The 17,733-nt window shown below is 40.9% G+C and overlaps 1 protein-coding gene across 4 annotated transcripts; it reads right to left on the bottom strand.

Moving 5' to 3' along the window:
- Positions 1-10,118: 10,118 nt before the first annotated feature.
- LOC139531440 (transforming acidic coiled-coil-containing protein 3-like) lies at positions 10,119-17,653 on the bottom strand. 4 transcript variants are annotated; one of them, XM_071327889.1, is made up of 17 exons: positions 17,496-17,653; positions 17,330-17,376; positions 16,773-17,114; positions 13,565-13,645; positions 13,372-13,483; positions 13,164-13,215; positions 12,876-13,077; positions 12,724-12,782; positions 12,496-12,623; positions 12,198-12,279; positions 11,958-12,116; positions 11,807-11,874; positions 11,673-11,716; positions 11,412-11,572; positions 10,774-10,880; positions 10,553-10,673; positions 10,119-10,426 (listed from the first exon to the last, which is right to left on the bottom strand). In XM_071327889.1, exons 1-17 carry the CDS (start codon positions 17,555-17,557, stop codon positions 10,361-10,363), a joined length of 1,893 nt encoding a protein of 630 aa, XP_071183990.1. In that variant the 5' UTR covers positions 17,558-17,653; the 3' UTR covers positions 10,119-10,360. The 4 variants fall into 4 exon arrangements, with proteins under 4 accessions (XP_071183990.1, XP_071183989.1, XP_071183991.1 ...); XM_071327888.1 differs by having other exon boundaries at positions 10,119-10,673; positions 17,496-17,650; XM_071327890.1 differs by having other exon boundaries at positions 10,119-10,673; positions 16,773-16,919; positions 17,496-17,649.
- Between the last annotated feature and the right edge of the window lie 80 nt (positions 17,654-17,733).

Raw genomic sequence — 17,733 nt, 5'->3', positions numbered from 1 at the left:
GATCTAGCTGGTTTGTAATAATATAATAGAGACAATAGATCTAGCTGGGCTGTCATTATATAATAGAGACAGTAGATCTAGCTGGTCTATCATTATATAATAGAGACAGTAGATCTAGCTGGTCTGTCATAATATAATATTTACTGTAGATCTATCTGGTCTGTCAAAATATAATAGAGACAGTAGATCTAGCTGGCCTGTCATAATATAATATTTACTGTAGATCTATCTGGTCTGTCAAAATATAATAGAGACAGTATATCTAGCTGGTCTGTCATAATATAATAGAGACAGTAGATCTAGCTGGTTTGTCATAATATAATAGAGACAATAGATCTAGCTGGTCTGTCATAATATAATAGAGACAGTATATCTAGCTGGTTTGTCATAATATAATAGATACTGTAGATCTAGCTGGTCTGTCATAATATAATAGAGACATTAGATCTAGCTGGTCTGTCATAATATAATAGAGACAGTATATCTAGCTGGTCTGTCATAATATAATAGAGACAGTAGATCTAGCTGGCCTGTCATAATATAATATATACTGTGGATCTATCTGGTCTGTCAAAATATAATAGAGACAGTAGATCTAGCTGGTCTGTCATAATATAAAAGAGACAGTAGATCTAGCTGGTCTGTCGTAATATAATAGAGACAGTAGATCTAGCTGGCCTGTCATAATATAAAATATACTGTAGATCTATCTGATCTGTCAAAATATAATAGAGACAGTAGATCTAGCTGGTTTGTAATAATATATTAGAGACAATAGATCTAGCTGGGCTGTCATTATATAATAGAGACAGTAGATCTAGCTGGCCTGTCATAATATAAAATATACTGTAGATCTATCTGGTCTGTCAAAATATAATAGAGACAGTAGATCTAGCTGGTTTGTAATAATATAATAGAGACAATAGATCTAGCTGGGCTGTCATTATATAATAGAGACAGTAGATCTAGCTGGCCTGTCATAATATAATATATACTGTAGATCTAGCTGGTCTGTCATAATGTAATAGAGACATTAGATCTAGCTGGTCTGTCATAATATAATAGAGACATTAGATCTAGCTGGTCTGTCATAATGTAATAGAGACAGTAGATCTAGCTGGCCTGTCATAATATAACAGAGACAGTAGATTTAGCTAGTCTGTCATAATATAATAGAGACAGTAGATTTAGCTGGTCTGTCATAATATAATAGAGACAGAAGATCTAGCTAGTCTGTCATAATAAAATAGAGACAGTATATCTAGCTGGTCTGTCATAATATAATATATACTGTAGATCTAGCTGGTCTGTCATAATATAATAGAGACATTAGATCTAGCTGGTCTGTCATAGTATAATAGAGGCAGTAGATCTAGCTGGTCTATCATTATATAATAGAAACAGTAGATCTAGCTGGTCTGTCATAATATAATATTTACTGTAGATCTATCTGGTCTGTCAAAATATAATAGAGACAGTAGATCTAGCTGGCCTGTCATAATATAATATTTACTGTAGATCTATCTGGTCTGTCATAATATAATAGAGACATTAGATCTAGCTGATCTGTCATAATATAATAGAGACAGTAGATCTAGCTGGTCTGTCATAATATAATAGAGACAATAGATCTAGCTGGTCTGTCATAATATAATAGAGACAGTATATCTAGCTGGTTTGTCATAATATAATAGATACTGTAGATCTAGCTGGTCTGTCATAATATAATAGAGACATTAGATCTAGCTGGTCTGTCATAATATAATAGAGACAGTATATCTAGCTGGTCTGTCATAATATAATAGAGACAGTAGATCTAGCTGGCCTGTCATAATATAATATATACTGTGGATCTATCTGGTCTGTCAAAATATAATAGAGACAGTAGATCTAGCTGGTCTGTCATAATATAATAGAGACAGTAGATCTAGCTGGTTTGTCATAATATAAAAGAGACAGTAGATCTAGCTGGTCTGTCGTAATATAATAGAGACAGTAGATCTAGCTGGCCTGTCATAATATAAAATATACTGTAGATCTATCTGATCTGTCAAAATATAATAGAGACAGTAGATCTAGCTGGTTTGTAATAATATATTAGAGACAATAGATCTAGCTGGGCTGTCATTATATAATAGAGACAGTAGATCTAGCTGGCCTGTCATAATATAAAATATACTGTAGATCTATCTGGTCTGTCAAAATATAATAGAGACAGTAGATCTAGCTGGCCTGTCATAATATAATATTTACTGTAGATCTATCTGGTCTGTCAAAATATAATAGAGACAGTAGATCTAGCTGGTCTGTCATAATATAATAGAGACAGTAGATCTAGCTGGTCTGTCATAATGTAATAGAGACATTAGATCTAGCTGGTCTGTCATAATATAATAGAGACATTAGATCTAGCTGGTCTGTCATAATGTAATAGAGACAGTAGATCTAGCTGGCCTGTCATAATATAACAGAGACAGTAGATTTAGCTAGTCTGTCATAATATAATAGAGACAGTAGATTTAGCTGGTCTGTCATAATATAATAGAGACAGAAGATCTAGCTAGTCTGTCATAATAAAATAGAGACAGTATATCTAGCTGGTCTGTCATAATATAATATATACTGTATATCTAGCTGGTCTGTCATAATGTAATAGAGACATTAGATCTAGCTGGTCTGTCATAGTATAATAGAGGCAGTAGATCTAGCTGGTCTATCATTATATAATAGAAACAGTAGATCTAGCTGGTCTGTCATAATATAATATTTACTGTAGATCTATCTGGTCTGTCAAAATATAATAGAGACAGTAGATCTAGCTGGCCTGTCATAATATAATATTTACTGTAGATCTATCTGGTCTGTCAAAATATAATAGAGACAGTAGATCTAGCTGGTCTGTCATAATATAATAGAGACAGTAGATCTAGCTGGTTTGTCATAATATAATAGAGACAATAGATCTAGCTGGTCTGTCATAATATAATAGAGACAGTATATCTAGCTGGTTTGTCATAATATAATAGATACTGTAGATCTAGCTGGTCTGTCATAATATAATAGAGACATTAGATCTAGCTGGTCTGTCATAATATAATAGAGACAGTATATCTAGCTGGTCTGTCATAATATAATAGAGACAGTAGATCTAGCTGGCCTGTCATAATATAATATATACTGTGGATCTATCTGGTCTGTCAAAATATAATAGAGACAGTAGATCTAGCTGGTCTGTCATAATATAATAGAGACAGTAGATCTAGCTGGCCTGTCATAATATAAAATATACTGTAGATCTATCTGATCTGTCAAAATATAATAGAGACAGTAGATCTAGCTGGTTTGTAATAATATATTAGAGACAATAGATCTAGCTGGGCTGTCATTATATAATAGAGACAGTAGATCTAGCTGGCCTGTCATAATATAAAATATACTGTAGATCTATCTGGTCTGTCAAAATATAATAGAGACAGTAGATCTAGCTGGCCTGTCATAATATAATATTTACTGTAGATCTATCTGGTCTGTCAAAATATAATAGAGACAGTAGATCTAGCTGGTCTGTCATAATATAATAGAGACAGTAGATCTAGCTGGTTTGTCATAATATAATAGAGACAATAGATCTAGCTGGTCTGTCATAATATAATAGAGACAGTATATCTAGCTGGTCTGTCATAATATAACAGAGACAGTATATCTAGCTGGTCTGTCATAGTATAATAGAGACAGTAGATCTAGCTGGCCTGTCATAATATAATATATACTGTAGATTTATCTGGTCTGTCAAAATATAATAGAGACAGTAGATATATCTGGTCTGTCATAATATAATAGAGACAGTAGATCTAGCTGGTTTGTCATAATATAATAGAGACAATAGATCTAGCTGGTCTGTCATAATATAATAGAGACAGTATATCTAGCTGGTTTGTCATAATATAATAGATACTGTAGATCTAGCTGGTCTGTCATAATATAATAGAGACATTAGATCTAGCTGGTCTGTCATAATATAATAGAGACAGTATATCTAGCTGGTCTGTCATAATATAATAGAGACAGTAGATCTAGCTGGCCTGTCATAATATAATATATACTGTGGATCTATCTGGTCTGTCAAAATATAATAGAGACAGTAGATCTAGCTGGTCTGTCATAATATAATAGAGACAGTAGATCTAGCTGGTTTGTCATAATATAATAGAGACAGTAGATCTAGCTGGCCTGTCATAATATAAAATATACTGTAGATCTATCTGGTCTGTCAAAATATAATAGAGACAGTATATCTAGCTGGTCTGTCATAATATAATAGAGACAGTAGATCTAGCTGGTTTGTCATAATATAATAGAGACAATAGATCTAGCTGGTCTGTCATAATATAATAGAGACAGTATATCTAGCTGGTTTGTCATAATATAATAGATACTGTAGATCTAGCTGGTCTGTCATAATATAATAGAGACATTAGATCTAGCTGGTCTGTCATAATATAATAGAGACAGTATATCTAGCTGGTCTGTCATAATATAATAGAGACAGTAGATCTAGCTGGCCTGTCATAATATAATATATACTGTGGATCTATCTGGTCTGTCAAAATATAATAGAGACAGTAGATCTAGCTGGTCTGTCATAATATAATAGAGACAGTAGATCTAGCTGGTTTGTCATAATATAAAAGAGACAGTAGATCTAGCTGGTCTGTCGTAATATAATATGGCCAGAGCCAGGTATCAACAGGGGGATGGGTACATTGTGGTCTAGGATAGGATGGGGCCTATTGGATAATAAACTAATTTAAAATTAAAAATTTCTAGCTAATAAATAGGCATAGAAGTTAAATATATAATCAGATAGAACAAATGAGAAACTGTTTGTTAACCAAACCTGTATGTCCAAGATTTTATGCATTACAGGTGAATTAAAGGAGAAGGTGATTCACTCGACCTGGGGGCATATCGCACTTGGAGGGTGAAACACACTGACACTGCCGAATGATCACAGAGTTAAGGAGAAGAACCGTTGCTAATAGAGCTCGGGGATCAACTCCTTAATGAAGAATCCCTCACCCCGACCTCTCATCACTGTGCACGTTCATAGAAGTGAAAGTGTTGCTTGATCTCTGGCTGATGATGTGTTCTCTGGGAGAGGATGGGGCTTTACAGGACTGCTTGTGGTCCTGAGCTGTATGATTAGGATACGATGGGGATGTTACCATCACAGTACTGCCAGAACCACCACCAGTTCCAACGGACCAGGGTTCAGCCGGCCTCCTCCACCACTTCAAGACCAAGTCCCACACCATCACCTAAGCTCTCCAATCCGGTACAGGTAATAAATGTAAAAGACATCTCAGATAGTGACCAATTGGGTACTGAAACTGGTTATGAGGGAAGTGAGAATATGAGGTTGGCCTATATGAGATACACAGCCAAAACACTTAATAGAAAGGACTGTGTCGTATGTGGACATGCCAGACCTATTCTGGCTGCTCACCCATTTGCCCTAAGCAATGGGAAAGGTTGGATGTGCATATTGGAAAGTTTCTATTATAATAAGCCAAATTCAACCCTGTGTAAAACTCTGAGTCTTGTGTTCCCAGAAGTCCCTCCCACAAGACACCATGGGGGGTTAAGGCATATGGGGGATATTACAGCTGTATCACTGGTACAGGTAGAGGTATAGACTATGGGAGGCTCCCTACTACTGCCTGCATCACTAATGTCACTATTAACTAGAGGTGTTGCTGATGTATGGTGGATGTGTGGACCTGCCAAATGCGGTTGACCCCCATTTTGAAAGGAGATTGTCAGGGCACATGTGCTTTGGCCAGTCTGATAACACCATTGACTATTATTGAGGTTGCAGCTAACCACCTCCTGGGATCTGCACATGACACAAAGGCTCGGGACCAACCCAGGAGACGGCAGAAACGTGACGCTCCTTGGTCCGAGAGTACAGATAACATCCACACCAACCTGTTGGGGTCCCAATAGGGGTCCCCCACGAATTCCAGACATTAAACAGGAATGATGGCCTGTGGAATTTATTGCCCATTATTGGCCCAGCTATTGTTGATTCTAAGCAGAATGCCTGGATCAATTATATCTACTATAATCAACAATGATTTGTTAACTACACCCACACAGCACTTACGGGGATGGCTGAACAATTGGATGCTACCTCACAAACCAGTAGACAAAATAGACTAGCACTGGACATGATTCTGGCCAACCAGGGAGGTGTATGTAAAATGATTGGAGAACAGTGTTGCAAGTTTGTCCCTAACAATACTAGTCCGGATGGGAGCATTTCAAAAGCTCTGAGTGGGTTGGCAAGGTTATCGGTGGAGATGAAGGGTCTTGCAGGTGTGGAGGAGAGTGGACTGTTCCCCTGGCTGGGTGGTTGGTTTGGTAAGTACACTGCACTGATGATTACTGGATTTCTGACCCTAGTTGTTGTTTTTCTTATGCTCATGTGCTGTGCTGCCTGTATCATACCTTGTTTGAAGAAGTCTGTTACAGATGTGGCAAGGGCCTCTGGTATGATGCCGTTGCTTGATGCTCCAGTTGGAGAGGCTGATACGGAATCAAGCTTTCGCAGGAGAGTGGGCCTGACAGAGGAGGACCCTTGGTTTGCTGTAGTTGATGTTGTCGAATGAATAAAAAGTGATGTTTGTCCTCCCTGTTGTGAAGGTTTGAAGTTCCTGGGTGGCAACGAGCCCACCTGGTACAGGTTGTATAGAGGGATGGACCTGAGGGTTTAACATTTTCTCGTTTTTTGGTTAATAATGTGTGATTTTGGACTCAACAAGGCTTCGAGGCGGTCCATGGCCAATTGGCAGCTACATCCCTGATGGCATTTCAAAATAGCATCGCGGTAGATATGTTGTTGGCTGAACGCGGAGGTGTTTGTGCCATGTTCGGGGAGAAATGTTGTACTTTCATTCCCAATAATACAGCGAATGAATGGTAGTCTTACCATCACCCTAGAGGGTCTTCGCACGCTTAATGGGAAGATGAAACAACACTCCGGAGTTGACACTACTATGTGGGACTCCTGGATGGATGCGTTTGGTAACTATAAGACCCTGATCTCCTCTGTCCTAGTGTCCGTTGCTGTTTTTGTGGCTATCCTAACCCTGTGCGGTTGTTGCTGTATTCCTTGCGCTCGCACATTAGCCACTAGAGTGATTACCACTGCAATTACCCCTATGACTAAGGACCAGGCCCAAATGTACCCGCTTTTGGCGGTTGATGACCCTGATGAGGCGTTTGCACCTTTTCAGGAACCCCCTCTTCCTGACTACTCCTCTTGGCCACTCCAGGAGTAGCACTTGGAGGAGGGTGGATACTATTAATTATCCTTGCTTAATTACCTCGCTTCGCTGCTTACTAGAGGGGGCTTCTTGTTTTCGTTATATCCTTCTTCTTGTATCTAATAGAGTTTTCACGTCTTAAAAGACGTGAAGAGGGGGACTCAAAAATGTGGTTTCTACCAAATTGTTTGGTTGAGACTATTGGTCACGTCTAGTAGACGTGAAGAGGGGGATTTGTTATATATAATAAATATACATCTAGCTTATGCATACATACATAACCATATCTACATATATATGAACATACATATAGCTTGTGCATACAGTACCATTGGGTTAGCTAACTCAATGGTCAGACTAGTTAACCTTTAGATAACTCCTGTTTTAGTGTCATCTGGCTGCGTTAGAGACTGTGTGTGTGACCATAGGATTAAAAGCTTGTACAACACACCCCATGACTAAAATACAAGATTGCTGAGGCACCGAACAGGATACCCCATTGTCACAAAACTGCTGACAGCACAAAACAATTATGAAGCGCCAAACTATACCGCCTGACTTAAGTGATTGCTCACATCCATATAACTCAGGAAACCCCCTAGTCCTTCTCATGACTTCTGGACACACAAAGAGTTACATCGCATGAACCCAAACACACACACACATTTAACTCCCCTCTCTACTGGTCGGGTGCCAAGAGCAGAGGACACTGCTGTGCACCAATGGGGCTCCTGTTCTGGCTGGAGCAGGCCCGCCTCCAACTCTTCACCGACCAGTCAGAAGAGCAGAACTACCAGAATCAACCAACATCATATTATGTATAAAACCTAATGCACGCTTTGTTTAGGGACACTCTTCTGCTAGTTCCCTCTGAGCTAAACGAACGAGTCCGTGCACGCTTTGCAAGATATCTTTGACTCTGAATAAACTGCCTTTTACTATATCTAAATCCACCCTGTCCAGCGTCTTGACTTGGTCTCCTTCTCATGTAACTGTATCATCAACATACCCCATCATAACCCCAAAATATAAGCTTATTTTACTCCAATGTTTGTAAAAAAATAAAAAATGAATTGCCTCAAAACATGAATTTGTATATAATGGATGGTCAGTTCTTGCATCCATACCTCTGTTTATGAATTTGAGAGTGGTTATATTTCTCCAGGCACATCCCTCAGTTTATAACTAGGGTTTAAGATTGATGGTGAAAACTTGGTGAAATCTTGGGGTTAAGTGTGTTAAAACCTTCCTAGAAGTCACAGAGGGTGCATGGAGGGATTCTCCAAGTTGTCTATATGAAAGGGGTATTTCATTTATTATAACAGGTTTTCAAGAGGCACTCATTTCGTGGAACAACCCATATCCATCAGTAACTGTGCTGTTCACCCATCTCAACTGACCTAGAGGGGTTAGGGTCAGTTTAGACCTTTACCTCTAAACCTGTTGTAGGGAACAAGATACAGTACTTAAGCTCTGCTAGGTGATGATGTTGAAGGACGCATGGAATGTAATACAAAAGGGCTGGTTTTACACTCATACTCAGGTAGTCCCTTTGATGAAAAAAAATGTTTCATTGTTTGAATGCACACCCATTTAACCCTGACCACTAGTGTCCATCAATAATCCTGTTTCATTTCACTCACAGTCACCCCTGAAGGCCTCAAAGGGCTATATGAAAATAGATAGGTAGCATTTTTGGGGATATTTGAATCATGTCCATATCGAAGACTGCAAAGAATAATATTGTGCCAATGTTGACCGTTTGACTGGACTTGCTACATATCACTGTCGGAATCCAACTGTTACTTAGGTTACCACCACTACTAGCCTTTTGTATGTGTTTTATAGAATCCTTGCAAGAGGTATGAGGTCAAAAATATCCCCAGTGTTGCAGTGAATATATGTAACACCATAATAATGAGTACTTGGGACTGCAGTCCAATCCATCAATTGATATAGATGTAGTCATTTTATATGCATTTTAAAAGACACGTGTATTTAATTTATTTTGTTATGGAAATGTATTGTTTTTTTTTCAAAGTCAGGCATTTTGAATATGTTGAATGTGTAAGATGAATTATGTTTACTGTAGTTGCAATGTAAAGTATTCAGACCCCTTGACTTTTTACACATTTTGTTACGTTATAGCCTTATTCTAAAATGTATTAAATTGTTTTCTCATCTACACACAATACCCCATAATGCAAAGTAAAAACAGGTTTAGACATTTTAGCAAATAAAAATAAAAAATGAAAACTGAAATATCACATTTACATAAGTATTCTGACCCTTTACTCAGTACTTTAAAGCTTCTTTGGCAGCGATGACAGCCTCGGGTCTTTTTGGGTATGACGCTACAAGCTTGGCACACATGTATATGATGAGTTTCTCCCATTCTTCTCTGCAGATCCTCTCCTGCTCTGTCAGGTTGGATGGGGAGCACAGCTATTTTCAGGTCGGGTTCAAGTCCAGGCTCTGGCTGGGCCACTCAAGGATATTGAGACTTGCCCCATTCATCATTCTCTCAATCCTGACTAGTCTCCCAGTCCCTGCCGCTGAAAAACATCCCCACAGCGTGATGCTACCACCACCATTTATTTTTTAATTATATATTAAATATATTAAAAGGTAGACTCAGCAACATGACGTTTCCACAAGCAGCACCGCAGATATGTAGATGAGCGATGCAAGACCGCTCTGTCAATTAACAAATTCTTATTTTACAATGACGGCCTACCCCGGCCAAACCCACAACGAATTTCAAATAAACTTGCAAGGCGCTACAACTGATCTTGATTAGTGAAACAATTTTATTACAGTAATAAAGACAGACATTGATAAAACGAACCAACATGAATCAGTAGAATTGAAATCTAGTGAAGTACTATTACGGCGCTTAAACTCCAATCAAGAGCAGCAAAGCATATTTACAAAGCACTATTCACACACTTGTTCATCAGGACCACCACATACTCAGATTTGTAAAAAATCTTGACTAACAGATAACAACAAAGACAGACATATGGTTGAACTCAGCCCTTCTGGACTTTAGCTATTAGTTCATCGCAAAGGTTGTTGAGTTCTTCAGTCTCTTTTACCTGAGGGGACAGAAAATCAGCAAGGAGGAAAACAAAATCAACCATGATAAGTGCAAAACACTTTTCTGAACAAATAATACTGATAAAGGCACCCTCATGGACTACTTCAGATTGAGGGTGACTTACTTTCTGGTCAAGGCTCTTCCCCAGTGACTGGGCCTTTATCTGCTCCCTGCGCAGCTGGGCCTGAAGAGCAGCAACCAGAGGCTTTAGTTTGGAGCGCACCTCTGCAATCTCTCCATTCGCCCTGAGAATAAGAGTAAGTCAGCCCAGTGAACCTACACAAAGCCCAGCAACTAAACAATTCTGTAACTATTTTGCACAAAGTATAGTTTGATGAGTCTTACAGGCTAAGTTTATGCTCTGCATGGGCTTTCAGGGTCTGGTAGCGCTGCTCCTCCACCTTGATCCTAGCCAGGTAATCTTGAGCACATTTCTTCAGCATCTCTTCATTCTTAATAGGGGCACACACACATTTAAAACCCTAGGTCATGATGTTGGCAAAGCAAAGTATTGGAACTACACATACCCTTTTAATTTCTTCCTTCACAGCAATGTTACTTTCCTACACCAAAGCTGAGCCCTGTGTTTTGCGCAATCATGTGGAAAGGAAAGATTACCCTGTAATGAAAGAGCTATAAAGGGATTCTGGCATTTAAGCCATTTTTCTACTTAGTCAGATTAAGTTTTGGATACCACTGTTAGGTCTGCGTGCAATAGAAGCAAGTTGGAGATAGTTTTGCGATTAAATGTTACTAGCGTCAGCACAATGACTGGAGGTCTACAGGAACAGTAAACAACCTCCAACTTACTTCATACTGCACACATAAAGCAGTATCCAGAAGTTCAATCCACTCTCAGCAATGCAGAAAAGCAGCTTAATTTCCAGAATCTTGCAGTATCCCATTTAAATCCAAGCATTTTACATGATTGTGCAAAACACTGGGCCCAATGCATAGGGCATGACATCCTTTTTCATGCTGACCTTTATGTAACCCTCGATGACCTCTTTGTATTCGTCTAGTCTCTTGACGAGATCTGAGAAGGACCGCTCCATGGCATTCAGGTCCTGTGATAACAGTTCCTTCTCCTGCAGGACTTTAGTGATGTCAGCCTGGGCCTTCTCCATCTTCCTCTGTTTATCAGCTGCCAGAGACAATGACATCACACCAAGCCATGCATTTTACATGAACATGACACTTCAAAACATTCCTATGATAACTTTCCAAATTGCATGACAACGTACCCAATATCTGAGCAGTTGTGGCTTCCAATGCTGACATGATTTTCCTGCAAAAACAAAAAGCAGTGACAATTTTAAAAAACAAAAACAAATTTACAATTGTTATAGGTCTGAAATCAGTGAGCTTATATGCTCACCCCATTTCACGATTATCCTGAGATAGCGTGTCATGCTTCGATTTCCATTCATCCGCATTCTCCTTTGCCTATAAAAAATAAACCCTTATAAATTAATGCTGATTGGATTGAAAAGGGATGAGTGAAACATTCGAGGAAAACAAACACCTACTTGTTTCCGGATCTTGGCAATGGCAGCATTCATGTCTTGCTGACTGTATTTCAGCACCTCTATGTTATCGTCAGGGTTGGCTGGTTGGGGGAAAGTAGGGACCAGATTCTCAAGCACAGGGGAATTCGCCACAAGAGTCCGAGGACCAACAACTTCAACCTAAAGGGAGTGAAGACCTCCATTTAACAGTTTTCCCACATTACTACATTATAGTAGGATCTTTGAGGACAGGTAATTTACAGGTGGTAGGTCATGAAGCAGTTTAGGGTTGACAGATTTCAGTCCAGTCACCACCTCGGCTCCAGTCTTCTGGGTCTCCACACTGAAAGAAACATCCCTCAGACTTGGAGCAAACACCTTGATATTCACCATTGCATTTCAAACTCATTTTAGTTACAAACTACAGATTAAGTATGCTCTCAATTCTAGGCCAAATAAACTTATTTACAACTAGAGCATTTTAAGATGAACACAAGGCATTTCTTTTCAGTCAGATGGTAAAAAAAAGCCTGTGATCAGGACCAGGAGAGTAACATACCGTGAAGCAAAGGGAGCAGGTCGTGGGAGGTTGTCGAGTCCTGCAGGGACTCCAGACTTCTTGGGGCTCTCCCGCATTAGTGGGTCAAAGTTGAGGTACAGTGATTGTTTTCTCAGTGCCGACTCAAACTGAATGTAAAATGCAAAGTAATTGAGGACGCCCAAAGCCTAAAATGCAAAACAAACCATGTAATAAGTCAATTTATAAAAGTACAAAGCATATACTTACAGTGCTGGACCCAAACTGCTCCAGGTAGTCCATCTGTCTGTCAAAGTCACTCACCATGACTGGAGGGAAGGGTGGACTATAGTTAGTCAAAAAGCTAAGGTGAAGTCAACATTACCGCAACTAAAATGCGTTTGTCAATTTATTTGACTTACATGTGTTTCCAGGAACAAAGTGCTCATTCAATTCTGACATGCCATTCTGTGGGGTCTGCTCAAATTGGCAGAGTTCCAAGGGTTGTGGAGTGCTTAGCGAAGGTTGGTCAGGTTTAGTTGGAGGTTCCTGCTCTTTTCCAGAGGAAGGATACTGAACTTCACAAGAGTCCATCTGAAGCTTCGGATTCTGTGGAATGTTGTCCTACAAATTGGAGAGAGAATGTCACCCAAGTAGTCGCACTACAATTAATTAATATACATTTTTTGAACAAGTTTTAAAAGGCTTACAATTCCTTCTTTTACAGCAGAACGATCAGGTTCATAACCAGCAATAGAAACACTGAAAATAGAACCAACATAAGAGAATGGTGTAGCTACATTAATAAGGTGATATCTACATGCTCACAACCAAACTGATAATGCTTTACATATAAATCAAGACTTCATTAAAACAAATTGGGATAATAATAAAGTTGCAAAATTAAAATGAACTTACCATAGTGATGGTGCAGTTTCTTGCTGAACAGGCTCTGCCACTTTCTCAGGGGAGACAGCCACCCTGCCTGAGGTTGGTGCCTTGGCATCTGGACTGGATTTCACCTTACAGACTGTAGATTCAGTCATTTTTACAGTTGTACCAAATGGATTGACATTTGGGTCAAATTTATCCAAGTCAAAGTTGTACTTGCCCGTGGGAGGAGGAATTTCATAATCAGTATTGACCAATGGTTTCACTGGCGATTCCTTGGATTGAGCAGGTTCTTTTTTTTCTGTAGGTATCAAATCAAATGTTATTTGTCACATGGTTAGCAGATGTTAATGAGAGTGTAGCGAAATGCTTGTGCTTCTAGTTCCAACAATGCAGTAATAACCAACAAGTAATCTAACAATTCCACAACTACTACCTTATACACACAAGTGTAAAGGGATAAAGAATATGTACATAAAGATATATGAATGAGTGATGGTACAGAACGGCATAGGCAAGATGCAGTAGATGGTATAGAGTACGGTATATACATATGAGATGAGTACTGTAGGGTATGTAAACATTATATTAAGTGGCATTGTTTAAAGTGGCACATTTTTACATAATTTCCATCAATTCCCATTATTAAAGTGGCTGGAGTTGAGTCAGTATGTTGGCAGCGGCCACTAAATGTTAGTGGTGGCTGTTTAACAGTCTGATGGCCTTGAGATAGAAGCTGTTTCAGTCTCTCGGTCCCTGCTTTGAAGCACCTGTACTGACCTCGCCTTCTGGATGATAGCGGGGTGAACAGGCAGTGGCTTGGGTGGTTGTTGTCCTTGATGATCTTTATGGCCTTCCTGTGACATCGGGTGGTGTAGGTGTCCTGGAGGGCAGGCAGTTTGCCCCCGGGGATGCGTTGTGCAGACCTCACTACCCTCTGGAGAGCCTTACGGTTGTGGGCGGAGCAGTTGCCGTACCAGGCGGTGATACAGCCCGACAGGATGCTCTCGATTGTGCATCTGTAGAAGTTTGTGAGTGCTTTTGGTGACAAGCCAAATTTCTTCAGCCTCCTGAGGTTGAAGAGGCGCTGCTGCGCCTTCTTCACAACGCTGTCTGTGTGGGTGGACCAATTCAGTTTGTCCGTGATGTGTACACCGAGGAACTTAAAACTTTCCACCTTCTCCACTACTGTCCCGTCGATGTGGATAGGGGGGGGTGCTCCCTCTTCTGTTTCCTGAAGTCCACAATCATCTCCTTTGTTTTGTTGACGTTGAGTGTGAGGTTACTTTCCTGACACCACACTCCGAGGGCCCTCACCTCCTCCCTGTAGGCCGTCTCGTCGTTGTTGGTAATCAAGCCTACCACTGTAGTGTCGTCCGCAAACTTGATGATTGAGTTGGAGGCGTGCATGGCCACGCAGTCGTGGGTGAACAGGGAGTACAGGAGAGGGCTCAGAACGCACCCTTGTGGGGCCCCAGTGTTGAGGATCTGCGGGGTGGAGATGTTGTTACCTACCCACACCACCTGGGGGCGGCCCGTCAGGAAGTCCAGGACCCAGTTGCACAGGGCGGGGTCGAGACCCAGGGTGTCGAGCTTGATGACGAGTGGAGGGTACTATGGTGTTAAATGCTGAGCTGTAGTCGATGAACAGCATTCTCACATATGTATTCCTCTTGTCCAGATGGGTTAGGGCAGTGTGGTTGCGTCTGTGGACCTATTGGGTCGGTAAGCAAATTGGAGTGGGTCTAGGGTGTCAGGTAGGGTGGAGGTGATATGGTCCTTGACTAGTCTCTCAAAGCACTTCATGATGACGGAAGTGAGTGCTACGGGGCGGTAGTCGTTTAGCTCAGTTACCTTAGCTTTCTTGGGAACAGGAACAATGGCGGCCCTCTTGAAGCATGTGGGAACAGCAGACTGGGATAAGGATTGATTGAATATGTCCTTAAACACACCAGCCAGCGCATGCTCTGAGGACGCGGATGGGAATGCCGTCTGGGCCTGCAGCCTTGCGAGGGTTAACACGTTTAAATGTTTTACTCACCTCGGCTGCAGTGAAGGAGAGCCCGCAGGTTTTGGTAGCGGGCCGTGTCAGTGGCACTATTGTCCTCAAAGCGAGCAAAAAATGTATTTAGCCTGTCTGGGAGCAAGACATCCTGGTCCGCGACGGGGCTGGTTTTCTTTTTGTAATCCGTGATTGACTGTAGACCCTGCCACATACCTCGTGTCTGAGCTGTTGAATTGCGACTCTACTTTGTCTCTATACTGGGACTTAGCTATTCTCTCCGCAAGGCAATCAAACAAGCTACACTGTTTGTATTCGGTCATGTTTCCGGTCACCTTTCCCTGGTTAAAAGCAGCGGTTCGCGCTTTCAGTTTCACGAGAATGCTGCCATCAATCCACGGTTTCTGGTTTGGGAATGTTTTAATCGTTGCTGTGGGTACGACATCGTCAATGCACTCGCTCACCGAATCAGCGTATTCGTCAATATTGTTGTTGGACGCAATGCGGAACATATCCCAATCCACGTGATCGAAGCAGTCTTGAAGCGTGGAATCAGATTGGTCGGACCAGCGTTGAACAGACCTGAGCGCGGGAGCTTGTTGTTTTAGTTTCTGTTTGTAGGCTGGAAGCAACAAAATGGAGTCGTGGTCAGCTTTTCCGAAAGGAGGGCGGGGGAGGGCCTTATATACGTCGCGGAAGTTAGTATAACAATGATCCAAGGTTTTACCAGCCCTGGTAGCACAATCGATATGCTGATAGAATTTAGGGAGTTTTGTTTTCAGATTAGCCTTGTTAAAATCCCCAGCTACGATGAATGCAGCCTCAGGGTGTGTGGTTTCCAGTTTACAAGGAGTCAGATAAAGTTCGTTCAGGGCCATCGATGTGTCTGCTTGGGGGGGAATATATACGGCTGTGATTATAATCGAAGAGAATTCCCTTGGTAGATAATGCGGTCGACATTTGATTGTGAGGAATTCTAGATCAGGTGAACAGAATGACTTGGTACAGCCTTTTTCTATGTCGGCTTCAAAACAGGCCTTTTGCCAAACTTTTTGGGAGGAGGCTTACACTTGACCTCACCGCCATCATCAAAATTGAACTCAAGTTTCACTGCACCATCCTTGGAAGGGGCTGCACTGGGCTGAGTTATGGATTCTTCAGCTGGCTTGCTGGTCTCTTTGGGAGCAATTGACAATGGTGCAATACGTTTCATCTCTGGCTGGACAGGTGCCTCTAGGACAGGCTGAACCACCTCAAGCATGGCTGCTGTTTCCATTTCCTTTACTGCAGGCTCTTCAACTTCCACCTTTTGAGGGTCATCGCATGGCCGCTTCCTTCCCAAGCACAGGGGAATGCTGCAATTTGGAGCCTCCCGTTTGGAAAGGGTTGACTGAATCAAGGTGGTCAAAATCAAATTCGTATGTACCTTTTGGTGGCAGAGGAGTCTCCTCGGCTGTAGAGATGATAGCCACAGCTTGATCTGGGTCAAGGTTAACTGATGGTACAGTTTCTTCCTCACCAGCGTTGGATAACTCATCGGCTGGGTCCTTCATCATGGTAATCACACTGCCATCTGTTGAGCACATATCGGCTGAGAAGTCAGCAAGAACATTTTCCACTGATGGCATAAACGGGAGTGTATCATCCAGTGCCTTTTCATTCCTGTCAGAAACGGCTTTAATGACATTACGTTCACGCTCTTCTTCAGCCTTGGGAGTTTCAACTAGCTCACTGGGCCTTGCTGGAGAGAGGACCATTTTCGTAGACCCTTGGAAGAGATTGATGGCATCAAGGTTGTCAAAATACAGCTGACAACCTCCTTTACTCTGAATTGGCAAATCATCATCAGGATAGGACAACACATTTGTGAAGTCTGTAGTAAAATAAGTTGAAAATCAAGTAAACATTATGGTTGAAGTAGTTCATGTGACAAGGCAGCATCGGGTAATGAATCTTGAACCTTAAGCCAATCAGATGCTTTACCTGATTTTGCTACATCAACAAGCCCATTGATTTCTAGAGGTACCACCCTGTAAAAATACAAGAGGACGGATAATGTAGGTTTATCTCAACTTGATACCAGAATATGAAGCAGCATTCTGCCGATGTGACACAACTACAGATATTTTTTTCTAAAGCATATACTTACTCTTCAGGTGATGTAAACTGCAAAGTCTCCAGGGCTTTACTACAGTCATCCAAGCTTTCCATATTAAGGGACTTTGTTGGTGATACTATTCTCTTAGTGAGAGGGTCTCTTCTTGGAGTCTGGAAAACAAACCTGAAAGCAAAACCCAAAAGCGTATCTGAAAACAAATGCTCTATTCAAAACAGTCAAATAAAGAAATTTGCACACTGTGCACAACAGGTAAACCTAACCTGGTTAG

This window comes from Salvelinus alpinus, chromosome 10 (genome assembly GCF_045679555.1).
Source record: "Salvelinus alpinus chromosome 10, SLU_Salpinus.1, whole genome shotgun sequence".
Classification (NCBI taxonomy): Eukaryota; Metazoa; Chordata; class Actinopteri; order Salmoniformes; family Salmonidae; genus Salvelinus; species Salvelinus alpinus.
Note: the sequence above shows the minus strand (reverse complement) of the source record. Positions and strands in the feature narration are given on the sequence as shown.